The sequence below is a fragment of the Microcaecilia unicolor genome, chromosome 2 (genome assembly GCF_901765095.1).
Source record: "Microcaecilia unicolor chromosome 2, aMicUni1.1, whole genome shotgun sequence".
NCBI lineage: Eukaryota > Metazoa > Chordata > Amphibia > Gymnophiona > Siphonopidae > Microcaecilia > Microcaecilia unicolor.
In genome coordinates, this window is record NC_044032.1 from 360,356,374 (window position 1) to 360,383,070 (window position 26,697).

Consider the following 26,697-nt stretch of genomic DNA (forward strand, 5'->3'; position numbering starts at 1 on the left):
TATTGTGTACAATTTTTTTAAATTAACTTTCTTAACATTTAACAAAGTCAACAACAACAAAAGAATATTGTGTACAATTTTGGAGATTACACCTTGAAAAAGGTATAAACAGGATGGAGTCGGTGAAGAGGGTGGTTTCTAAAATGGTCAGTGGTCTTTGTCATAAAGCATATGGGGATCTTAAAGGTCTCAATATGTGTACTTTGAAGAAAATTGAGAGAGGGGGTGATATGATTGAGACATTTAAATATCTACGTGGAATAAATGCACAGGAGGCGAGTCTATTTCATTTGAAAGAAAGCTCTAGAATGAGGGGGTATAGGATGAAGGTGAAAGGGGATAGACTCGGAAGTAACCTGAGGAAATACTTTTTCATGGAAAGGGTAGTGAATTTGTGGAATGGCCCCCTGGTGGAAATGGTGGAGATGAAAACAGTATCTGAATTCAAGAAAGCCGGGGACAAATACCTAGGATCTCTAATGGGGAGGAAAGGATAGAAGATGACATGGATGAGCAGACTAGATAGGCCATAGGTCTTTAAGTGCCTACATTTGTCTATGTTTCTATCCATTGTGAAGATGTTGTAAAAACATTATTCCAAAGTTAACTGGTTTGAGTTCTCCATTGATAATCTCTGATTCTTGTACAGCTTTACATGCACTTTATGCTGCCACGGGCCAGAGGCAGAGGATCATTCTGAAATAATCTGTCTGGTGTTTATTACCCCTCTTTTCAATTAGGGCATCTTTGATCAAGCCATGCTAGCTGTTCCCGCATGACAATGCCAAGGAAGCCCATTCAAAGTGAATGGGCTTTTGTCAGCATTACCACACTGGGGACCGCTAGCATGGTTTGATGAAAAAAAAAAAGGCCCTTGGTTTGTCCTTCATCTTCCAGTACTAGTGAATGCAGTTTATCACTTTCTTCATAACACATACTCCACATTACACATCCACAAACAATGAAACATAGAACATATAGAAGCTATGAAAAACACACATTCTTTAAACAGAAATATACATGTAATCATAAGTATTAGACATTGCACACTAAATAAAAGCTCAGTTGTATTTTTTGTATCTTTCTAATTGCTTGAGAGAAATGGATAGTTAAGTCAACTATTTCAATTAGGTGTCTTGAGTGTTTAGTGATGCTGTAACTCAGCGGCTGGCAACTTCTCACTCAGTCTTTTCAACAAAATTCTCTAATTACTTAGTCTTGGATAGGAGTTATGCTGTATGGGAAATCCCTTCAAATTCTGCTTCAGCCTTTTTTTCAAGCATTTCTTCACTCTGTTTTTTCCAGTATCAAGCATGCTGTGCCAGGCCTACAGTTGACTCCTCAACTTTTAACCTTTTTTTCTTTTTCTGTGCCTCACCCTCCTTCCTTTTCCTCCCTTTTCTCTTTCTGTCTCTGTCCGTCCGTCTTGGTTTTCTTCCCCTCTGACGTTTAATTCTCAGATTTTGTTTTCTTTGGTTTAATCAGTGCAGTGCTCTAGTACCTCAAACTGACATCTTTTTCCCCCTCTGTTGGTAATGCATTCTATTGATTTTGTTTGACAATGTTTATTGACCTGTTAATTGTGTTTTAATGATAATGAGTTTGGCTTGTAACAATTTTTTTTTAGCTTTTTCAATGCAGTGCACTTTGTCCTAGAAATACATAAGCCTGGAAAATAGCATTGTGTGGAAAAGTTTTAGAGGCATATTAATAGTGATCTTTTAAAATTTTTGTTCTGATATTTTACATAACTTGTTGAAATGATTCATAACATAAATGGGGATGCTACATAAGAATATAAGAATAGCCATATTGGGTCAGACCAATTTTCCATCTAGCCCAGTATCCTGCTTCCAGCAGTGGCCAATCCAGGTCACAAGTACCTGGCAGAAACCCAATTAGTAGCAACATTCCATGCTACCAATCCCAGTGGTTTCCCCCATGTCCATCTCTGTCTTCCCCTCACGTCCGGCACGCTCCTTTAGTGAAACTGAGTTTAATTTCACTAAAAGGAGCGTGCCAGACGTGAAGGGAAGACAGAGCAGGGCAGCGCGGCAGCACCGGAGACTGGCACTGGACAATGCTTCAATTTGCGGGGTTTTGGGACCCCCCCCCCCCACCAGCAAAACCAGTTGCCCACAGGAAATTTGGGGGGCCCAGGCCCCCATGGCCCCGTGTAGCTATGCCACTGGATAAAACCAGCTATCTTCTGAGTGCTAACTGGCAATATTCAGCGGGAGATAGCTCGCTATCTCCTGCTGAAAATCAGCGGATAACCAGCTAAGTACCATTTAGCTGGCCAGGTGCCCTTCCTGGTTTTGGATATCAGCCTGAAAGACTATAAGGTGATGTTGTTTTAATTGAATAGCTTAATACATTTCTTGGCTAGCTTGAAAACTAGTCAAAAATGTCATAAACCCGTCTAACAAGAAGGTTTTACTCACCTTATCGTCTTTTTTGTTTTGCTTTTATTAAGATCTAAGCACAAGTGTTGCTGCTTTGTGACAGGAACCAGTTCTGGCATCAGCCTGTTCTATCAAAATTATGAATACTGCAGATACTGCAGTTACCTCAGGGAGACATGGTTGAAGCATTGCCACAATAAAAGTTCCACTGTTTCAAGCAGAAGAAATGAAGTTGAGGCCACTCAGAGATAAGAGTGGCAGAGGAAGGAACAGAGTAAAACCTGGGTAACTTGGTATTTTGCTGGTGCTTCAAGGTTTAATAGCTACTGTTTCTTGGTATCCACAAAAATGTGGAGTCTTTTCCAATTTTTGTTATCACTCAGGTGCACTGCTGTGCCTCACCTAAATTGTTTAAAAGGCAGTAATCTTAGGGCCATTTCAGAGAGAAATAGAATCCACAGTTTTGATTCCAAAGTAGACTGAGTGTGAACGACATAACAAATTCTTTGGCTAAGCTTGACACTGGAATGTGTTCGTTATTCATAGCCAAACATAACTTGTGATAATGATTTCTTTGGGGAGATGACATGCTTTTGAGACTGAGGTAAGAACGATTTTCATCAAGAGGGCAAGACCGCCCTTTGGCTGTAACTGAACCTATTGTTGCTTTCGGTTACATGTACAGAACTAGACGGAATTTCTAAGACACAGTGCACCGCTATTGTTTTCATTAATGTTGTGTTTTGTGTGGGTTTAATTGCATTGATGGTAGTGGGTATTTTTCTGCTTTATTTCACTTGTTACAACTACAAGCCAAGCTGAAGTTTTCAAGTTTAACAAGGTTTTGCTCTGAACTGTTTTCTTGTAAAGATTGCTGATTAAAGGTGTCACTGGCAAATCTCGTTAGCAATAAAAAAAAAAGACATGTCAGTGTGCTTCAGATTACCACAAGGCACAAAGCAGGAGTGGAAGGGGGCAAATGTTCCAGGAGAAACAGACACAGTCAAAGTCCAAGCGTCTAGAACAATTTATTATCCAAAGGTTCCACAAACAACGTAAAAGACTCTACATGGGCCGTGTTTCAGCATAAAGCCTTCCTCAGGGGTCACAAAAACTGCGGACTTCAAAAGCTTGTTAGTATGTCAAGGAAATACCAGGGGCATAGCCAGACTTCGCGGTGGGAGGGGACCAGAGCCCAAGGTGGGGGGGCACATTTTGGTCTGCCGCAGCCTTGCCGCCGCCCTACTGCCCCACCACCACCACCCTGCCGCTCCCCACCCACAGCCACAGCAAATACCTCACATCCTTCATGCTCCTTTTAGTGAAATTGAGCATGCTGAGTTTCACTAAAAGGAGTGTGCAGGACATGAGGGGAAGACAGAGCAGGGCAGGCAATGCGGTGGCGCCGGAGACCGGAGCTGGACAACGCTTCAGCTGGCGGGGGTTGGGGACCCCGCCAGCAAAACCAGGGGCCCACAGGAAATTAGAGGGGCCCAGGCCCCTGTGGCCCCACATAGCTACGCCACTGGGAAATACGCTCGCTGTGGTATCACGCTAAGTAATGTGACTACCACAACACATGAGCAATGAAACATTATAAAGAAACAACAACCCCTGTGGGATCTGATCATAAATGATTGCAGCCTTAATAGTCCTGCTACCTTTAGAACAGAACATCTCACCAGTGGCATACCAAGGGGGGGCGGTAGGGGCGGTCCGCCCCGGGTGCACGCCGCTGGGGGGGATGCCGCACGCCTGTTGGCTGAGTCCGCTCATTCCCTCCCTGCTGCTCCCTCTGTACGGAACAGGTTACTTCCTGTTCCGGGGCAGAGGGAGCAGCAGGGAGGGAACGAGCGGACTCGGCCAACAGGCGCGCGGCACCCCTCCCCCAGCAGGTAAAAATGCACCCGGAGGGGGAGGGTGTAATTTCGCTGGTGGGGGTGTAATTTCGCCGGTGGGGGGGGGGGGGGCTGCGCTGCACCCGGGGGGGGGGGGGGCGCATCGTCGATCCGCCCCGGGTGTCAGGCAGCCTAGGAATGCCACTGCATCTCACTCTTCCTCCCTATGGGGCCCTTCTACCAAGCCCAGATAAGTACTAGCATGTGCTTACTGCAGCTTAAAATGACATATCGTGGGGGTGCTGAAAAATATAGAGGGTAGAGAGTAGACGATTATGCACTAATCAGCACAGCTACAGTACTGTCTGCTAACGATTAGCATAGGATTAGCATGTGAGCCCTGCAAAATAGGTGTTAGTAAGGTCATGTGCTAAATTTTGTTATTGGCTGCGCACTAATGGCAATATTAGTGCATGCAATCAAATATAATAAAATGGGAAAAACAAACTCCACACAGTTCTCCCTGTGACACAAACATATTATGAGAAACCTGCTAAACAAATACAAATATTCTTTTTTAATCAACACTATATAATAAATACATATCAAAATTTAACATTACAAATCATATTATAACCCTTCAGCCCCTTCGAGTAGCTATGAGATCATTTGTCTCGTCTTTCAACTTCAAAGCTATATTTTGACTCTTGTGGCTAGGGATACTCTGCATCAGCAGATAACTATATTTAGAAAATATTTGAAACATGAACATTATAAAGACTATTTAAGATGGAAAAATGATCTCATAACTACCTGAAGGGGCTGAAGGGTTGTAATATGATTTGAAATGTTCTAGTCTAGTAGGGAGCTGTATGACAGAATGAACCAACCAGAGTGAAGTTAGTGAAAGACTGACTTGGTCAGCTAAATTACTACTACTAATAATCATTTCTAAAGCGCTACTAGACGTACGCAGCGCTGTACACTTGTATAAAATAAAAAAGGATCAGAAGAACTCAGCTAAATGTGAGTCTAACATGAAAGGAGAGGACAACAAGTTCCAAAGAAACAGCTTTCTTTTCGATGTCCTTATATCTCAGCATTTTTCCAGTGTAAATACCACGTACAAGCCAGACTTGAACTTGTGGCCTACAGGCTGAAAAATAGCTACCTTTCAGGAGGAAATCTTTTGTCTCCTAAGACAGAGCTAGCCCATGCTTAGCTGTGTCTTGTGCTTCTGGTCATCTTTGTTTCTGTATTCAGATTGGCCCAGCAGGAACTAGGGCAGACTTGAGCATTTCTGCAATTGTGCCCCCCCCCCCAAAAAAAAAAAATATGAAAATATATAAAAATAAAATGAAAAACCCTGGAAATGACACAGGAAACTAAACAAAATTATTTTTTTTTTGTCTGCAGATCCCTAATAAAATCATTCCATGAGGAAAAGATCCCATATGCACTAAAATACCCATGGTTTTCAGTACCACCTTTACGTTGATGACTCCCAGATCTACCTCTCCACACCAGAAATCTCAGCAGGAATTCAGGCCAAAGTATCAGCCTGCCTGTCTGACATTGCTGCCTGGATGTCTCACTGCCATCTGAAACTAAACATGACCAAGACTGAGCTTCTTATCTTTCCCCTTAAACCAACCTCTCCTCTTCCCCCATTCTCTATTTCTGTGGATAACACTCTCATCCTCCCTGTCTCATCAGCTCATAACCTTGGGGTCATCTTTGACTCCTCTCTCTCCTTCTCTGAACATATTCAGCAGACTGCTACAACCTGTCATTTCTTTCTCTACAACATCAGCAAAATTCACCCTTTCCTTTCTGAGCACACTAGCAGAACCCTTATCCACACTCTTACCTCCTCTCGCTTAGACTATTGCAACTTGCTTCTCACAGGTTTCCCACTTAGCCATCTCTCTCCTCTTCAATCTGTTCAAAATTCTGCCGCATGACTTATATTCTACCAGCATCACTATGCTCATAGTAGCCCTCTCCTCATGTACTTCACTGGCTCCCTATCCATTTTCGCATACAGTTCAAACTCCTCTTATTGACTTATAAGTGCATTCACACTGCAGTTCCTCATTACCTCTCCACTCTCATCTCTCCCTACACTCCTCCCCGGGAACTCCATTCACTGGGTAAATCTCTCTTATCTGCACCCTTCTCCTCCACCACTAACTCCAGACTCCGTTCCTTTTATCTTGCTGCACCATATGCCTGGAATAAACTTCCTGAGCCGGTCCGTCAAGCCCCATCTCTGGCCGTCTTCAAATCTAGGCTGAAAGCCCACCTTTTTGATGCTGCTTTTAACTCCTAACCCCTACTCACTTGTTCAGTACCATTATTTTATCATTCCCACCTTAGTAATTCCCTTATCTCTTATTTGTCCTGTTTGTCTGTCCTAATTAGATTGTAAACTCTGTCGAGCAGGGACTGTCTCTTCATGTTCAAGTGTACAGCGCTGCGTTCATCTACTAGCGCTATAGAAATGATAAGTAGTAGTAGTAAATACCAACATTTGCCCATGTTCTTAGACCCTAAAACGAGGTGTCTCCTTTGTCAGCTTGCACCTCTCCGTGCTGTCCGCTCTCCTTTAGACACCCCTCCGTGCTGTCCTTCTTCGCCCGCCCAATTGGGCTAATCCTCCTACTTCTATTATTGCTGCAAGCTCCTTCTTGTCAGTACTCCACCACAACTCCTGCTTCCTCGAGTAAGTTCACTCTAGTCGACAGTTAGCCAATTAGTTCCAGGCCCACCGGCCTACCAAACAGGATATTTCTCTTTGGGCAGCCCAGAGAACTCCCTTCTGTCCCTGGGGCTTTCCCTTAGGGGTAGTCCTGCATCTACTTAGAGCAGACCCCGTACCCAGCCCAGGTGAGGCCAAATGCTTCTCTACGCGTACTGGCCTGAGCCCAGGCCCCTTCAGTCTCTTTCCCTTCCCCCCCTCCTGTAGAATTCTAATACAAAGTTCCACTTGCCAGTTCAAATGTTCTTCAGATCAAAGCTTTTTCTCTACTATATGAATCCACTCCTTGGGCTAGCAATTCCTACTTGCTACCCTAGGGACCCACCTCCCTCATTTGTCAGCACTGCTTCCTGACAACCACCCACTAGGTCTGGAATTCATACAGTTTTCCCCAGGACTTACTTTTCCTTAGCCCCTTTCCTCTTACGAGCAAAAGCTGTCAAGTCCATCTCCTCTGTTTCCTCCTCCCCTCCTGCTGCTTGCCAGTCCATATGCTCGTTCACTCCCTCCCCCGGCAGGTGTACCTCATTCCCCTCATCAGACTTCATTTCCCAATCAGCCTCCTCCTCCCCCTTTCTCTGGGAAGGAAAGTCCTCCCCCTCCTGCTTTCTACTCAACTCAGGCTTCTGGGACTTGTAGTCTCTGTAGTCCCCCTCGCTCCTCTTGAGCTTCCTATATGGAAGAAGGGCCCCCCTTCTCCCTTTCCCCTTCTGTTTATTTTCCCATTCCTCACATACCCCCCCCTTTAAGTGATTGCTAGCCCGCTGCCTCCTCCTACTTTCTCCATCAGGGCTAGCAATCCTACTCAGAACATCTACATGGGGCAGCAACTTCCCTGCCCTGTGCTCAATGCGATACTGAAAGGGCTGTAATGCTAGATACCACCTCGTCAGTCTCGCATTGCTATCCTTCATTTGTGCTAACCACTTTAAAGGAGCATGATCAGTAAACAATTTGAATGGCCTCCCATCCAGGTAGAATTGACATTTCTGTATGGCCCATTTTACTGCCAGACATTCCCTCTCAATGGTTGCATACTTTGTTTCATGGGGGAGCAATTTTCTGCTTAAATATAACACCGGGTGTTCCTCCTCCCCATAAGCTTGCGAAAGCACCGCCCCCAACCCGGTACCCGAAGCATCAGTGTGCAGGATAAATTCCCTATCGAAATCCACTGCCCTAAGCACTGGTTCCTCACATAACGCTTGCCGAAGGGCCACAAATGCTCCCTGCTCTGCTTCTCCCCACCTTAACCGATGGGGCCTGTCTTTTTTTAACATTTCCGTCAAGGGAGCGGCCAAGGAAGCGAAGTGAGGAATGAATCTTCGATAATACCCCACTAGCCCCAAAAATCCCCTCAACAACTTCTTGGACTCGGGTCGCGGAAACAGTTGAATACTTTCCACTTTCCCCTGTAACGGCCTTATCTGTCCGTTCCCTACTTTATAGCCCAAATACTTCACCTCCCTCTGAGCAAAATGACATTTCTGGGGATTAAGAGTAAGCCCGGCTTCCCTGAAAGCCTTCAATCCCTCCCCCACCTGAAACAGATGCGACTCCCAGTCCTGACTATGAATGATGACATCATCTAGATAGGCTGCTGCATAAGCTTGGTGCGGTCTCAACACCTGATCTAACAGGCGTTGGCAGGACGCTGCAGCCGAATTCAAACCAAATGGCATTCGTTTGAACTGAAACAGGCCGCGAGGAGTACAAAATGCTGTTTTCGGCCTGGCTTCAGCAGAGAGCGGAATTTGCCAATAGCCTTTTGTCATGTCAAGTGTTGACAAATACTGGGCTGACCCTAGTCTATCCAGCAATTCCTCTATTCTCGGCATCGGATACGCATCTGGCGCCGAGAGGGCATTAATTTGCCGGAAATCCATACAAAGGCGCCATGTTCCGTCAGTTTTGAGCACGAGCACGACCGGGCTTGCCCAGGGGCTATGTGACTCCTCAATCACTCCCAACTTCAACATCTCTCTGACTTGCCTATTCACCTCCTGCTGCTTTCTGGGAGACAACCTATGTGGCCTCTGCCTTATCACCTTCCCTTCCCCGGTAATGATATCATGTACAATCAAATGCGTTTCCCCTGGGCAAGGAGTCAGCACATCTGTAAATTCCCCCAAAAGAGCCTTTATTTGCTCCTTTTGGTGTCCGTCTAACTCCTCTCCTACTCGCACCTCCCCCTTGAAATTCATCTCAGATATCTGGGGACCTAGATCCTCCTCCACTAAGTCCTCTGCAGTGGCCCAACATACTTCTCTGTCATGCCAGGGTTTGATTAAATTGACATGATAAGTCTGTTTCCTACCCTGCTCATTCCTCACCTCATAAGTAACCGGCCCCAACCGTCTGATTACCGTCATCGGTCCTCTCCAGTTACCACTAAATTTGTGAGGATTATCCGAGACCATAATCAGCACTTTTTCCCCTATTCCAACCTCCCTTTCTTGAGTTTTTTTGTCATATGAAGCTTTCTGATATTGCTGGGCCTCCTGCAATTTCTCTCTAGAGTAGGCCCACAACCGCCTCAGGCGCTCCTTTAGATCGTGTAGGTAAGCTACCACGGTGCTATCTTCTAGCTCCGGGGGTACCCACCTCTCCTTCACTATGTCTAAGACTCCCCGGGGAGCTCGCCCAAAGAACAACTCGAATGGGGACACCCCTAGAGAGGCCTGGACACACTCCCTCATTACATAAAGGACAAACGGTAGTAACTGATCCCATTTCTCTAAGCTAGGGCCCAATCCCTTCCTAAGCAATGTCTTCAAGGTTTTATTAAATCTTTCTACCAGTCCATTTGTTTGAGGGTGATATGCAGAAGTGCAAATGTGGACAATGCCGAAGGCCTCCCATACCTGGGCTAGTGCCCGTGATCTAAAATTGGACCCCCTATCAGTAAGCACCTCCCGAGGAAACCCCACTTCACAAAAAATGTGAATCAGTTCTGCAGCAATAACTTTGGCTGATATGCTGCGTAAAGGAACCGCCCACGGGAATCGCGTAGCCATATCCATAATCACTAAAATGTAAGCAAAACCCCGGGTAGATTTTTGAATAGGTCCAATTATATCCATTGCAATCCGCCCCAGCGGAGTCCCTGTCCGGGGCAATGGATGTAAAGGGACCCTCCCCGGCCCCTGTTCGGATACCTTCTGGCATAAAGGACATGACTCACAATAATTTCCCACTTCTTTATATATACCGGGCCAATAAAAGCGTCTTAACAACTGGGAGACAGTATTCTGGGCTCCCTTATGTCCCCCCAAAGGGTGATCATGAGCCAGCCGTAACAGTAGATCCCGAAACCCCCGGGGCACCACTAACTGTCTCCTTCCGTCCTCCCTTCCCTGCCCCGCATTTTCCCGGAAAAGAAGTCCCTTATCAATCACAAAACCCGGGCCCTGAGCTCCTCTGGCCCCCTCCCTTGCTCGCTCCCAGGCATACTGCAGAGTGGGGTCTGCCTGCTGCTCCCTCTCAAAAGAAGGGAATTGTTCCTTTAACTCCCCCGCCTCATCTGGGAAGTTAGTCTCCTGCTCCAGCTCCTTCATAGCCAGAGCTCTCTGCCGCTGAACTGCCTTCTTATGCCCCCCGGTATCTCTGGTTTTCCCGGGGTCCCCCAATACCTCCATCTGGAAAGGGAATATACCCGATAAAGTCTGCTCCTGCCCCTCCTCCCCCTTCTGCTGCGACCGAGTAACTACTAAACCTTCTCTCTCCCTTAAATATTGGGAGAATGGGGGCCAGTCCCTGCCCAAGATAAGGGTTTGAGGCAGCCTGGGCAGCACCGCCACCCAGACCCAATGAGCTCCCAACGGTCCTACTATCCTCACCTGCCGCAGCGGGTATCTACTCGAAGCCCCATGTACACACTGTATAGTGACCTCCTGTTGCCTCCTCCCCACCCTTCCCGCTCATTTCACCCTGATCTGTTCCCACAAGGACTGGGCCATCATGGTTTGATCCGCGCCGGAGTCCAACAGGCCTACCACCTCCACCCCCATCACCTCCACTTGTTGGCAGAACTCCTGCCTGACCCCCCTCCTCCCTCCGGCCACCAATTGCAATTTAACCACACAGTCCCTCCGCACATGGCCCTTCCTCCCACACCGATAACACATTCTCTCATCCCCCTTACCCCCCTCCCAACTCCTCATAGCCTTTCCTTCCGGAGCCTTGCTCCCCTTAGGACTACCCAAACCACCCCCCGGCTGGGTCCCTTTGCGAGCACAATGCTGCGATTCTAGGAAGCACTCCATGCTCTGAATTGCTTCCTCCAGGGTTCCGCAGCCCCGTTTAATCAAATCTACTTGCAGCCCCCTTGGCAAGGACTCCAAGAACTGTTCCCGAACTAGATCTTCCATTATTTGTTGTATTGCCCTTCGTTCTGGCTCTAGCCATTTCCCAGCCAAATCACTTAATTTCTGAGCCAGCACCCTAGGCGTTTCCCCTTCTACCCACTTGAACTCCCGAAACCTCCTCCTGTATGCATGTTTACTTAGTCCAAACCTGTCCAAAATAGCTGCTTTCAGCCTGGTATAGTCGGTTATGTGTCCCGTAGGTAGGGCTCGAAAGGCCGCTAAAGCCTCCCCAGACAGAGCAGGAGCTAGTCTTATCGTCCATTGCTCCTGCGGCCACCCCGCTGCTACCGCCACCCTCTCAAAGGCTCCCAGATAATCTTCAATGTTATCTGCTTCAGTCAACTTTCCCCACGGAAGCCAGTTCACCCCCACATGCCCTACCAGTCCAGGAGGTCCCTCGACCCGTCCAGTAGCAGCGCCCTCGCCCGGCACCTGCCCTCTGCCGCCGCCTCGTAGGAGTTCCTGAAATAGGTCCAACAGGGGTTGTTGCTGAGCTCTGGAAGCCGCCAACGACTCCTCCATAAGCTTATGTGCCATTTCTTGCTGCTTTTGGAATTGATGTGTCATAAAGGCGAACATCTCCTTCGGATCCATCCCGACTACCTGGACCATCCACCTACAAGAAAAAAGGAGAGAAAAACACCAAGTGTGGCCTTTTCACAACACTCTTACTTCTCCCTCCAACCCCTCCCAGCTCCCGATATGCTCACCAGAAGCTGGAGGGTTTTCCGCCTGCGGGTTTCAGCTCCCCAGCTTTCCGGCTTGGATCTCTCCTCCACGTCCGCCTTCGGCTCACTGGAACATGGGGCTCGATTCAAAATCCCACCACTGCCACCATTTGTCAGCTTGCACCTCTCCGTGCTGTCCGCTCTCCTTTAGACACCCCTCCGTGCTGTCCTTCTTCGCCCGCCCAATTGGGCTAATCCTCCTACTTCTATTATTGCTGCAAGCTCCTTCTTGTCAGTACTCCACCACAACTCCTGCTTCCTCGAGTAAGTTCACTCTAGTCGACAGTTAGCCAATTAGTTCCAGGCCCACCGGCCTACCAAACAGGATATTTCTCTTTGGGCAGCCCAGAGAACTCCCTTCTGTCCCTGGGGCTTTCCCTTAGGGGTAGTCCTGCATCTACTTAGAGCAGACCCCGTACCCAGCCCAGGTGAGGCCAAATGCTTCTCTACGCGTACTGGCCTGAGCCCAGGCCCCTTCAGTCTCTTTCCCTTCCCCCCCTCCTGTAGAATTCTAATACAAAGTTCCACTTGCCAGTTCAAATGTTCTTCAGATCAAAGCTTTTTCTCTACTATATGAATCCACTCCTTGGGCTAGCAATTCCTACTTGCTACCCTAGGGACCCACCTCCCTCATTTGTCAGCACTGCTTCCTGACAACCACCCACTAGGTCTGGAATTCATACAGTTTTCCCCAGGACTTACTTTTCCTTAGCCCCTTTCCTCTTACGAGCAAAAGCTGTCAAGTCCATCTCCTCTGTTTCCTCCTCCCCTCCTGCTGCTTGCCAGTCCATATGCTCGTTCACTCCCTCCCCCGGCAGGTGTACCTCATTCCCCTCATCAGACTTCATTTCCCAATCAGCCTCCTCCTCCCCCTTTCTCTGGGAAGGAAAGTCCTCCCCCTCCTGCTTTCTACTCAACTCAGGCTTCTGGGACTTGTAGTCTCTGTAGTCCCCCTCGCTCCTCTTGAGCTTCCTATATGGAAGAAGGGCCCCCCTTCTCCCTTTCCCCTTCTGTTTATCTACCCATTCCTCACACCTTATAAAATTACTCTTTTCATGTCAGCCAGAGTCATGTAATTTACTATATTCTGTCACTTCTGGGATGGAGGATTTCCATAATTCAATTCTAGATTCATTTCTGTTCAACAAAAACACTTCCCCTCAGCCACAAGCAGAGAATGAAAGCTGCAGAGTCCTTATTGTAATTATGACCCTGATTTACTAGATTTTCCCCCATTCCTGGACTATAGGGATAAGAGCTTTTGGTGGGAAGACATGGAGATAGAGAAAAGTCCCTTTGGATTGATATTTGATCTTTATTTCAGCTGTCTTTGCAAGAATTACATAAAATAATTTTTCTAACATTTATTAAGTGTATATATTTATATTGTAAATAAAGCAAACCTGTTGATAGCCATATAGCTATCATTGGTGAAGACTTTTCCTTGTCGTTTGTTCTTGTGTTAAAATGTTGAATTCAGCATGTCTGGCCGAAAGTCACTTTTAGATGTGTAGTAATCCTGTTGTTGTCCTCACTGTGATTTTTTTCATTATTATTATTATTATTGGTGATATGTAGCATGTCCCTTGTGTAACTTTTGTCGTTTTTCTAGATATTGTTCCTACATTTAATAATCTTTCTCTCTTTTTTTGTCCCATTTCTAGAAGCAGAAGAATTATACCAGAAAAGGGTTTTGACCATAACTGGCATCTGCATTGCCCTCCTTGTAGTTGGCATCATGTGTGTTGTGGCCTACTGCAAAACCAAGTAAACTTTCCTCTTCCTTCTTTTTAATATCTATCACCTTATTGAAAGGTCTAAATAATATGGAACCATCAACCAAATATCGTTGGCTGAGCACCCTTACTCAGTATAATGTCTACAGTGGCAGACAGCAGCTGCCTGATTCATAGAGACCATTTTCCTTTTTCTATCTATGAGAAAAATAGTTTAGTATTTCAGACCCACCTGAAATACAAAGTCTTATGCTATTTGGAAACATTGAGGGGCATAATCGAAAGGGGCGCCCAAGTTTTCCTGAGGACGTCCTCGCAGGAGGTCCGGGCGAAGGAGCAAGGAAGCCCATATTATCAAAACAAGATGGGCGGCCATCTTTCGTTTTGATAATACAGTCAGGGACGCGCAAATCGCAAAATTTAGGTCATCCTTAGAGATGGTCATCCCCGATTTTCGGCGATAATGGAAACCGAGGACGCCCATCTCAGAAACGAAGAAATGCAAGCCATTTGGTCATGGGAGGAGCCAGCATTCATAGTGCACTGGTCCCCCTGACATGCCAAGACATCAACTGGGCACTCTAGGGGGCACTGCAGTGGACTTCAGAAATTGCTCCCAGGTGCATAGCTCACTTACCTTGGGTGCTGAGCCCCCCCAACCCCCCCCCCCAAAAAAAAAATGCACTACCCACAACTATACAACACTACCATAGCCCTAAGGGGTGAAGGGGGGCACCTAGATGTGGGTACAGTAGTTCTGGTGGGTTTTGAAGGGCTCACATTTACCACCACAAGTGTAACAGGTGGGGGGGGGGGGGGGGGGCTGGGTCCACCTGCCTGAAGTTCACTTCAGTACCCACTAAAACTGCTCCAGGGACCTGCATACTGCTGTCAGGGAGCTGGGTATGACATTAGAGGCTGGAAAAAAATATTTTAAAAGTTTTTTTTAGGGTGGGACGGGGTTAGTGACCACTGAGGGAGTAAGGGGGGATCATCCCCGATTCCCTCCGGTGGTCATCTGGTCAGTTCAGGCACCTTTTTGAGGCTTGGTTGTAAAAAAATATTGACCAAGTAAAGTCGCCCAAGTGCTCATCAGGGATGCTCTTCTTTTTTCCATTATCGGTCGAGGACGCCCATGTGTTAAGCACGCCCCAGTCCCGCCTACGCTATGCTTCCGACACGCCCCTGTGAACTTTGGTTGTCCCTGTGACGGAAAGCAGTTGAGTACGCCCAAAATCGGTTTTTGATTATGCCAATTTGGGTGACCCTGGGAGAAGGACGCCCATTTCTTGATTTGTGTTGAAAGGTTTTTTTTTTTTTAGTGATATATTGTTTTATATATATTTATTTCTGGAGAGTGGGAATAGAATATTTGTTCCTTATGAGTATCGGTGAGATGCTTTATTCATATCCCTAATGGCAGGAACTAAGCAAGAAGAATTTTAAAAATGGGAGAAATGAGGGAAGAATTTGATTCTGCAGCTTTCTCCTGCCTCTTCTGAATCTCCATTTTAGCCAGAACCTATCCAAATAGGGCTACAGTGTCATAAGCCTCCATTCATAGCTACCTGAAGTTCCCTAGACCCATGCATGCATTCCTTCAGTCCACTTCCTTTATAATCCAGATGGTGCAGCAGTATTTCTTATTAGGGTCACAGGATGCAGCTCACTTAGGAACTGTGAGCCCCAGCCATTGATGTCATTGTCATGCGATAAGTGCTGTGGACTGCCCTATTTGAAAATTGCTCACCCTCTGCTTAAGCAAACATGCAGTGGAGTATGTTCCCAGGAACAGAGTTAATGGTAGGGACTGCAACAATGTTTTTTCTTTTGTGTGTGTGTTTTTTTTAAAGTGCTGGTTGCATATTGTGTTCATGAAGGAAAAAATCCACAGAAAAAGGAGACATGTTTTTCCATTTACTTATTTTCCTATCATAATTTTCAAAATGAAAGCACACACATAACATTCACTTTCAAAATGGCACCCAACCCTGCCACCTTAATGAGCCAAATCTGGGTACATCAACTGATCTCAGACCTTCTATATAGCATTGCACAATATCGAAGGTTATAAAATATTTGCCCATTACTATCTCCGTGGGAAAATTTAATTCAGTTGGCAGTTGCAGCAAACATTTTTTAGAACTGTTATTACAATGGCATTTATGGATATATGATCAATAACCATTGCCCTAGGGAGGGTAATGTTTAAAAGCATTGCCCACCTAAGGCAGGGCTTTATTTGTAGAATATGTTTTTAATAAATTTGCAAAATCAATATGTAAGTAAAGTTATGTGTGTATGGTCTATGTATGCATAACTTTATCTTGACTCAGGGGAGGTGTTTCTGTGAGTGAAAGTGAGGAGTTACTGAACATACTTTCTTTTTATTAATTCACATATCTGTGCAGAAAATAACCTGGAAAATGTTGTGTGTTGAGGAATAGATGTGAATGCAAACCAGGGGTGGGTAAACATTATACATGCAGAGCCATTTTTGGGGCTCTTTTTTTGCAGCCAAAGCTGTGGGATACAGGGAGCATCCTTCTCAGAGATCCAGTGGGCTTGCCGTGGGTTGGAAGTCCTTCTTCGAACACCGGCCAGGCTGTTTGCCCCAAGAAAAAAAGAACACAACTTATACTCCCAAACTACATAATATTTTTAAAACATGTAATGGTAGATGCTCAGCCAGTAGCAATTAGGCCCCAATTTCAATTCTAGGCCAAAACTAGGCATAAGCATTCAGTATAGGCAGCTCACTGGACCCTTGAAGGTCATCAGAGCTTATGCAGGTCCCAGCTGAGATTCAGCCATAGCCCACATAATGTTCATGAGGGTCCTCAGTCCCTCCAATCACCCTCCCAATCTTCTCAGAACAGCCCCCCCTTGTGGTTTCACTCCCACCCACCCCCCAAAAAACAGCCCCTTCTGATCTCCCTCCCCCCAACAAGGATAGACCCCCCCTTCCCAATCTCACCTGTCACAATAAGCTCTTCCAGGCCTAACTAAGATCCCTAGAGCTCCAGCAGGGGCAATGGAGGCAGGAGCAAACCCCACTCTCTCCTGCCCCCAGCGGATGCCATTTTGTTAATGCAGCCACTCCTGTTCCTATCACCCTTGCTGCACCACCAAAGATTAGGTAGGCCTGGGGGGGCTATCATGACTGGGGGGGTTGGAAGCAGGTCTATTCTTGCCAGAGGGAGGGTGACCAAAAGGAGAGCTCATCAAGGGGATGGGAGAGGGATCAGAGGGGGAACTGTTCCAGGGGGGGGGGGGGTGAGAGGTGGTTTGGAAGAGGGGGCAGCCTCAATCCTTCCCTGATGCTACCTGGAGGTTAACTGGCCACTGGCCAATATCCAGACCAGTGCCTTGTTAACATCACTGCATAAAATTAGTACAGCCTGTTTTCTGTCCTAACTTTATGCTGTTACCTATCTGGGTAGTGGATTGAATATCTCTGCTGACTGGCTAGATCATCACTCTGCCGTAACTCCACCCCAGCCCTCCTTTAACCTCACTAGTTAGGGGATGGCTGGTTAACGGAAACATTCAGCAGCACTGTCCAATTAAGTGCCACTGAATATTCCTACTTAGCCCTGGCAAGTGATTTAAATAGCCAGGAGCCTCTCCTGGCTACTTATATTGCTTTGAATATCTACCCACTAATGCTTCGCAATGCTTGCTGTATGTGGCAGATTTGTAGCCTGGGAGGAAAATACAAAAAAATTCTGACCCTGGTAGTTTCCCCAATGAGATACCAGTGTCCCTCCTCCCTGTCCCCATCCAAATCCCAGCACCCCCTCCTCCGTGACCCTAGTACTCTTCTCAGCTGCACCTCACCCTTTCCTGAACCCTACAGTCCCTTTAACCAAACCCAATGTCCGGCCCTTGCAATACAATACAATATAATCTTGCTGTATGCCACATTTTGGTAGAGCCATCGAAACAGTGAATGTGTAAATAAGCCTCATTAAAAAAGGGATCAAAAATGAGAAAGCTAATTATTCATATTTCTAGAAGGACAAACATGCCTTCAAATTAGCTATTAAGAGCCTGGGTGGAAAAAGAAAGCAAGTATTCAGCCTACTGACCCCAGCATTCAGCCAGCAAAGTCCAGAACTTTTCCCAGCATCTCCTTCAAACCAGACCCCAGCATTCTTCTCTGAGCCCATTCATCTCACCATCATTCTCCATTGATTTTAGCACCTCCCCTTCTATCTCTGAGGTTTCATCCCAGCCCAAGCAGCTACCACAGGCTTCTGCCATAACCGTTTCTTCCTTTGCTCCATCCTGCTATCTCCATTGGCCACTTGCGTAGCCACATCGGCCTTCCTCTGCAAAGTTGTGGCTCTGTTTTTCTCCCTGTAGCCATGACATCCTCCTCATGACTGCAGCTGTAACATAGTAAATGATGGCAGATAAAGACCTGTACAGTCCATCCAGTCTGCCCATCAAGATAAACTCATTTTACATGGTATGTGATACTTTAAATGTTTAACCGAGTTTCATTTTTCCTTGCCATTCTCAGTGCACAGACCGTAGAAGTCTGCCCAGCACTCTTCTTGAACTAAAAGTTCTGAAGCCAACGTCGAAGCCCCTTAAAATTTATACTGTAGCTCATCCATATTTATTCATTCACAATCAGGGCATAGACAATAGAAGTCTGCCCAGTCTGTCCAGCACTGGTTTTGCTTCCTAATTGCCGGTGTTGCCACTCAATCTCTGCTAAGATTCCGTGGATGCATTCCTTCTAAACAGGATTCCTTTGTGTTTATCCCACGCATGTTTGAAATCCATTACCGTTTTCATCTCCGCCACCTCCTGCGGGAGGGCATTCCACATAGCCACTACCCTCTCTGTGAAAAAAATACTTCCTGATATTATTCCTGAATCTGCCCCCCTTCAACCTCAATTCATGTCCTCTAGTTCTACCGCCTTCCCGTCTCCGGAAAAGGTTTGTTTGCAAATTAATGCCTTTCAAATATTTGAACGTCTGTATCATGTCACCCCTGTTTCTCCTTTCCTCCAAGGTATACATGTCTTTTTCTCCACATGCCTACAACTATCTCTTCCATTCTTTACCCACAAATGTCTCTTGCCCTGCATAGTCAAAGATCCCTCCACCTTTTTTAACACATTCTAGCTCCACTGATCCCCCTGTTCACATCATCTTCAAAGGCCCCTGACATTAGCCTTTTGTTGATGAACAGGAACAGCTGCAGAACTGTGGGATAACAAACCAGTAAATCTTTTATTCAGCTGAATAATTTTAAATGATGGCATATTAAAAGGCAGTGGACCAGTTCTGGAATATGGGCTATAACTTTCCCATTCCTATGGTAAGCACATAAACCTTCTGAGGTAGCTTTCAGAGCAGTAGTACATGCATAATAAGCGTTGCCATACTGGGATATACTGAAGGTCCATCAAGCCCAGTATCCTGTTTCCAACAGTGGCTAATCCAGGTTACAAGTACCTGGAGGAGTCTAAGGGGCCCTTTTACTAAGGTGCACTGAAAAATGGCCTGCGGTAGTGTAAACGTGTGTTTTGGGCGCACTCAGAATCATTTTTCAGCGCACCTGTAAAAAACTGCCTTTTTAAAAATATTTGCCGAAAATGGATGTGCGGCAAAATGAGAATGCCGCATGTCCATTTTGGGTCTGAGATCTTACCACCAGCCATTGACCTAGCAGTAAGGTCTTACGTGGTAACTGGGCGGTAATGGTCTATGTGCGTAAAATGCCGATTACCGCCTGTGCGCCAGAAGATAAAAATATTTTCCAGCGCACATAGTGGATGCACGTCCAAAATGAAATTACCACAAGGGCCATGTGGTAGCCAGACGGTAACTCAAAATTGACGTGTGTTGGGCGTGTGTAGGCACCTACATGGCTTAGTAAAAGGACTCCTTAAAATAACAAGCTTCCATGCTGCCTACCCTCAAAGATAAGCAGTGGTTTCTCCCAGGTCTATCTTAATGTTTTATGGACTTTTCCTCCAGGAATTTGTCCAAATCATTTTTTAAACCCAGCCACATTAACTGCTTTTACCACTTGCTCCAGCAATGAGTTTCAGAGCTTAACTATACGTTGGCATTTTGGCACTGGGTATGTGCACACATTCATGCATATATGCCATTATTTCAGTGATTTACGTGCATAATTGGTATGTCATTGTGCTTATTTTATAGAATTGTCATGATACTTTTTCATGACCAAAAATTATAAGCTTACCCTCAGAGAGGGCAATTTGTAAAGCCATTCTTATAGGTAAAAGAGTGTTTTAAGTCCTGTTTAAAAAAATTTCAGGTTTGCTTAAGTAAAAGTGCATGTACTATGGAACAAGTTACCAGGAACAGAGCTAGAACAGGGTCTGCAACAATGTTGTCTCTTCTGTATTTTTAAAAGTACTGTATAGATATTGTTTTCATGAAAGGAGATATCCACAGAACAAGGAGATAGGTTTCTTCAGATACTTTTTGCCTGTGGTAATTTTCAAAATAAAAGCTCACTCATATGTTCACTTTGAAAATTGCTCATTTTCAAAGCACTTAGCCTTCCAAAGTTTCATAGGTTTCAATGGAACTTTGGAAAGCTAAGTGCTTTGAAAATATGCCGTCGACAGATAAAAGGTAACCAAGACTTTGCAGCTATTTGGGTAGTATGAAACATGTCCCCTATATTTCATAGCATGTTTTAAAGTTTAAAAATGCAAATTGGTAAACTAAAATGCAGTTGGGAGTCCCACACTGGCAACCTAAGGGGCCCTTTTACAAAGGTGCACTGAAAAATGGCTTATGGTAGTGTAGGCGCAGGTTTTGGGTGCGTGCCAATCCATTTTTCAGTGCACCTATAAAAAGGCCTCTCTTCCCCCCCCCCCTCCAAAAAAATGGATGTGCGGCAAAATCAAAATTGTCTTGCGTCCATTTTGGGTCCCAGACCTTGCCGCCAGCCATAGACCTAGTGGTAAAGAATTTGGGCGGTAATGACCTACGCGTGTCAGATGCCACTTGGCGCGTGTCCACTACACGCGCCAGAAAATAACAAAATATTTTTCAGACACACATATCAGATGCGCGCAAAAAATGAAATTACCACAAGAGCCACGCAGTAGTTGGGCAATAAATCCATTTTGGCACACATTGGGCACACGTAGACGATTACGCGGCTTAGTAAAAGGGGCCCTAAGTATAATTTATGTACTCAGTGAAATCCCTTAGGGTACCTTTTACAAAACAGCGCTACTGATTAGCATGCGCTGAATGTGAAGAGGCCCATGGGAATGGTCTTTCGGTGCACCATTAATCGGTACTGTCGCTTTGTAAAAGGAGCCCTTACATAGTTGGTAGTAGCAGTTCATGCAAGGAATTCTTTGGGTTAACGAGAGACTTTTTTAAAGTTTTTTTTTATCACTTCAAAAAATAATTTGGGGTAACTGAAGGTGATACTTTACATACAGCGAACAAAAAGCAAGCAATATGTGGGTGGTGTGACAGGCAAAATTGCTGATTAAGGTGGTGACATTTACCTCTGAATCTTTAATTCAAAAGTGTTCTCTCCACAGAGCAATTAATGCGATGTAGAAAAAGTGTTGAACTGCTATGAGAATCACTCTATTTTAAGAAAAGTGCTTTATCACGTACACTGGAGTGTTGAGGAAAATAAAATACATCTGTATTTTCTTTTCCTTTCTTCCTTACTCTATTAGGTATTTTTTTAAACATTCATTTGCTTAATTTTTATATATCCAGCGCTTTCTCCACTGTCCGTCTCAGGCTGGCGCCTGGAAGCCATGCCTCCCCCCCCCCCCCCCCCACCCAAATCAGTATGCCTCTAGCTTATATACATTTAACACACGGATCTTTGTTAAACCCATTCAGGCAGGAGGTACACCAAGCCTCACTCACAGATAAGAGTGTCACCTATACTTTATGCTTCACTCTCATGAACTCTCATCTGCTTTAGCATAGGAAAACAGAGGACCATCATATGGAAAGCAAACTGCAATGTCAGCAGTTTCTTAGCTTCACCATTTGAAGGTTCATATGTAATCACAAGATGGCATTTCTTACTTTTCTTCTGCATGCATTTTAAAAAGAATATTTAACTTAAAGGAAAAAATGTCCTATATATATATATATATATATATATATATATATATATATATATATATATATATATATATATATATATGCTTCCTATGTACACAGCCATAATGGAAAGCTCAAAAGGAACTAGCATTGAGCTGTTTAACATGGCTGAGCCTGCTGGCACCAAGGGGGTTAAATCAGGGTGGATGATTACAAGAGCTAGACAGGTTAGGATTGGTAATAAGAAAGTGCAGTCAGTAGGGCAGTGGTGTTCCTAGGGGGGGGCGGTGGGTGCAGTCCACCCCGGGTGCACGCCACTGGGGGGGGGGGGTGCGCGCCTGTCTGCTCCGCTTGTTCCGTGCTCCCTCTGCCCCAGAACAGGTTACTTCCTGTTCCGGGACAGAGGGAGCATGGAACGAGCGGAGCAGACAGGTGCGTGGCACCCCCCCAGCAGGTAAAAATGCACCCGGGGGGAGTGGCCTTTCGCCGGGGGGGGGGGGGGGGGTTGATAGGAGTCTCTGAGCACAAAAGATTTTCTGGCAGGATTTTGTTTTTGGGAGAGGAGGGAAGATTGAGGATTTTTTTGTCCCTCCTAGCCCTTCCCTTTCCTGGGCTCTGGGTGGTGGGATAGTTGTGGGTTGCATTAGGAGGAGCTGAGTTTTGGGTGGTTGATTGCAGCTGGATGGGAGAAAAGGGATGATATGGCACTGTAAGTTATGTGTGTAGCAAAAGAGGGAATTTAACAGGCTCAAGGGCATCACTGCAGCGAGTGGATTGCAAGTTTGGTCCCTGCAGCACCGCAGGCTCCTTGCTGGGTACTGAGTTAATTGGCTAGTTTGTCACTGAATCACTGTTTGGGGTTCATGTTTATTGCAAAAATATTGAAAAGTTCTGCTGAATTTAATTACTGGAAAATTGCTTATAAGCTTTAGATCTATGATAGTATGCAAATTTTTGAATAAAAGCTGCGGCCAGTTAGTTGCTACATATTCAGTGGGTCATTGTTTCTTTGTGACAAATTTGTAGGGAGTGTGCCTGCGGTGCAAATGCCTATGTTAGGAATAAAACACCTTGTACGTGATTTCTGCATTAATCTGCATCAAAGCAAGTCAGCTTTGCGATAGCATCAGGATATAATTGGTCAGTTTTAGATCTCCATGTGGTTGGGGCTAGGAATACCCAGGAAATGAAGCAGAGAGCATACCAGGAGGCCTCCCCTACTAAACTGTATTAGCTGTTTAATATTGGAATTTCTCCTTGCTGACACCTAGCAGGGGACCAGGACAACAGTTTCTCACAGTACATTAATGGTTGATATGCACTGATTCCTATGCTATGCAGCTAATACAGAAAGCACCATTCTGAGGAAGGGGATGGGTGGGGGTTGTGTCTTACAATTAATGCACAAGGTGTTACCATCTGACAACCCTTCTAAAAATGCTGAGAACCCCCCCCCCCCCCCCAACAGATAACGCAGAGGTTTTATAGCTATCACCTGTTAATTTTGGCTATTCATGTCCAGAGACTGCAAAACCTTAGCGCGCTTCTGCAGATACGGAACAGTATATTTCAATACCGCCCTTCTCTTTGAAGTGTGATTATTTCAGCCGTGCAGAACAGAATCACTGATTATTTAGTTGTTATTTGGGGTTTGAGCTCCTGTTAATTATTGAAGTAGATGGGAGTCACCCACACCAAGATCAGCCCAGAGTACGATTATTTTATATAACACTGTGATTTCAGATAAAAGTCACACAAACAGTAAGAGAGAAAAGATATGATTGTCCTCTTTAGACTACTGATTTTTTTTCACCTATAGGAAGCAGCGAAAAAAGTTGCATGATCGTCTTAGGCACAGTCTTCGCTCTGAACGGAACAACATGGTGAATATGGCTAATGGACCACACCATCCAAATCCACCTCCAGAAAATGTTCAGCTGGTGAATGTAGGTTTTACCTTCCAATTCAAGCATCTCTCTCTCTCTTTCTCTCTCTCTTTATATATATATATATATATATATATATATATATATATATATATATATATATATATATATATATATGATACACAAAGCAAAACAAAAGTAAAGAAAACATACTACATTGGGTTCTAATGCATGAGAAAGCTTTAAGAACACAAGAACATAAGTGTTGCCATACTGGGACAGACCGAAGGGTTTCCAACAGTGGCCAATCCAGGTCACAAGTACCTGACAAGATCCCTAAACAGTACAAAATATTTTATGGCTGTTTATCATAGAAATAAGCAAGGGATTTTCCCCGTCCATTTTAATAATGGTTAATGGACTTTTCTTTTAGGAAGCTATCCAAACCTTTTTTAAACCCTGCTAATCTAACTGCTTTTACCACATTCTCTGGCAGCGAATTCCAGAGTTTAATTACATGTTGAGTGAAGAAATATTTTCTCTGATTTGTTTTAAATTTACTACTTTGTAGCTTAATTTGTACCCCCTAGTCCTAGTATTTTTGGAAAGAGTAAACAAATGATTCACCCCCAAATTCAGGTTTGTTAGATTCAACAAAAATGGATTTGCTTAAATAAATTTAGACCCCTTTCTGCTCACAACAAGTGATAATGAAACATATCTAATTGGTAGTCATAATTTATTTTATATGTAATAATACAGATCTTTAACTTATGGGTCCAATTCACACTGAGTCATTTAATTTAAGTTAAACAAATAACCACAGAGGATCTCTAATTAGAAAAAGAATGGTATAAAAAACAAAACTTAAATGTTTGCATGTGTGTTTGCATGTCAAGTGTTGCTTAGATGATGATTCCGGCTGTGAAGAACTAAAACCGGTGCTGGGCAGGCTTGTATGGTCTGGGCCTCATATATGGCAATTCAGTTTAGGATGGGCTGGAAAGGGCTTCGACAGAAACTCCAATAATATGGAATGTGAGGGCAGTTCCAGGCAGACTTTTACGGTCTATAGCAAGATGGAGTTGGATAGGCTGAAGTGACCTTGGGTGGCAACTTCAGTAGTTGGAACCTAAGGAAAGGACTGGGTGGACTTCTATGGTCTATATGTCCCAGAAATGCCAAAGGGAGACAATGATCAAATATTTTATATCACATTCATTGTTGGTTTAATCATGATTTGATAATGAGTATGACTATTAGGCAAACTGAATGGACCGTTCAGGTCTTTATCTGCCATCATTTTCTATGTTACTATGATTCACAGACTAGACCAAAGCAATGTACAACAAGAATAAGATTCAAATAATATCTCAAATGACTTAAAGTTACATATTAATGCTAAGTAAAAATAAATCAGCATAAATCAAATGTAATAAACATAATATCTGGCCCAATATTCTAGTGTAAAACGTTATGGTGCTCATTTTCAAAGCAGATGGACATCTTAAAATGCCTTTAAAAACCATCTATCTGCTAAAATAAAATGTTCAAGTCCTTATTTTGGAAAGTCAGAATTTGGATGTTTCACACTGCAGTTTGTCCAGATAGCAAGGGGGTGTGCTGTGGGTGTGTTTTGGGCAGGACTAGGGAGTAGGATTTCCAAACAGGGATTTTCGAATGGGAAGAAACATTCATGTCTAAAAAGAAGGACATTTTTATCTAGACCTGTTTCAGTCACGTCCAAGTTACAAAACGTTGCTCTCATTGAGCATCTACCACTGGAGAGATTAAGGCCTAACTCAGTGGGTCCTAAATCCTGGTTCTGGAGGCACCCCATCCAGTCAGGTTTTTATGATATCCACAATGAATATTCATGACAGTGATTTGTATACCAAGAAGGCAATGCATGCAAAACTCTCTCATGAATATTCATTGTAGATACCCTAAAAACTTGACTGGCTGGGGTGCCTCCAGGACCAGGTTTGGGAACCACTGGCCTAACCCCTCCTTAATCCCCCAATGGTTGCTGTGTCCTCCCTCTCTCCTGAAAGTGAAACTTGAAAGGAAAACGAGGCTCTATGTTGGTGGCAGGTATTGTAGCCATTCTGAACTAAGTACCAAACAGGCCAGAGGACTAACCTAGTGGTTAGTGCAGTGGACTGTGAGCCAAGGGACCCAGGATCATGCTTCATCTCTTATATAGATAGATATTTCTAAGCCTTCCAGAAATAGAAAAATACGTAACACATCTTAAATGTATAAGACACCTGCAAACCTGAAGGCTATTGAAGTTGTGTACATTCAGGTACAGTAGATATTTTTCAGGTCCTGGAGGGATCACATTTACAAAAAAAAAAAAAAGAGTTATAGTGGGGCTTGAACCTGTGTGCCTTGGTTTACAATCCACCGCACTAATCACTAGGCTTCTCCTCTGTTCTGTAGACACATCTGTGTGACCAAACCGTTGAACATAATACTGACAGTGCTCAACATGCTGGCCAATTGAGTACAATGTCTAAACCTTGTTGATCTAAGTCACTCTCACCTATTCCCTTTCACTACATAGATATTGTCACACCCTACCTTGCTGTTCCATCCCAGACCTTCTAGAGCTGCCACTCTAGCCAAGACCCTACTTTCTGATAACTTATATAAATGTGTAACCCTCAACTCTTGTCTGCTGTTCCATGCCCATTTTCCTAATCTATTTAACCATCCTCACGCCTAACCCTCTGTCAGAGATAACTCCCCCCCCCCTTCATCACCACTACCAGCATCTTTACCATCACCACTTCTTTCACCTACTCCTTCCTGTCTGATTGTATCCTCCCGACACCCTCCAAATGTTTCCCAGTTATACTGTAGGATGGTGCAAATGCCCTCA

General features: G+C 44.7%; 1 protein-coding gene across 4 annotated transcripts in view; it reads left to right on the plus strand.

The window, feature by feature from the left end:
• NRG1 (neuregulin 1) overlaps positions 1–26,697 on the plus strand; it is a 325,230-nt gene that overhangs the window by 284,185 nt on the left and 14,348 nt on the right. For all 4 annotated transcript variants that reach the window (XM_030194496.1, XM_030194497.1, XM_030194498.1 and 1 more), the window contains exons 6-7: positions 13,764–13,866; positions 23,744–23,870. In XM_030194496.1, the coding sequence (XP_030050356.1) occupies positions 13,764–13,866; positions 23,744–23,870 (230 nt within the window). The remainder of the gene's footprint in view (positions 1–13,763; positions 13,867–23,743; positions 23,871–26,697) is intronic.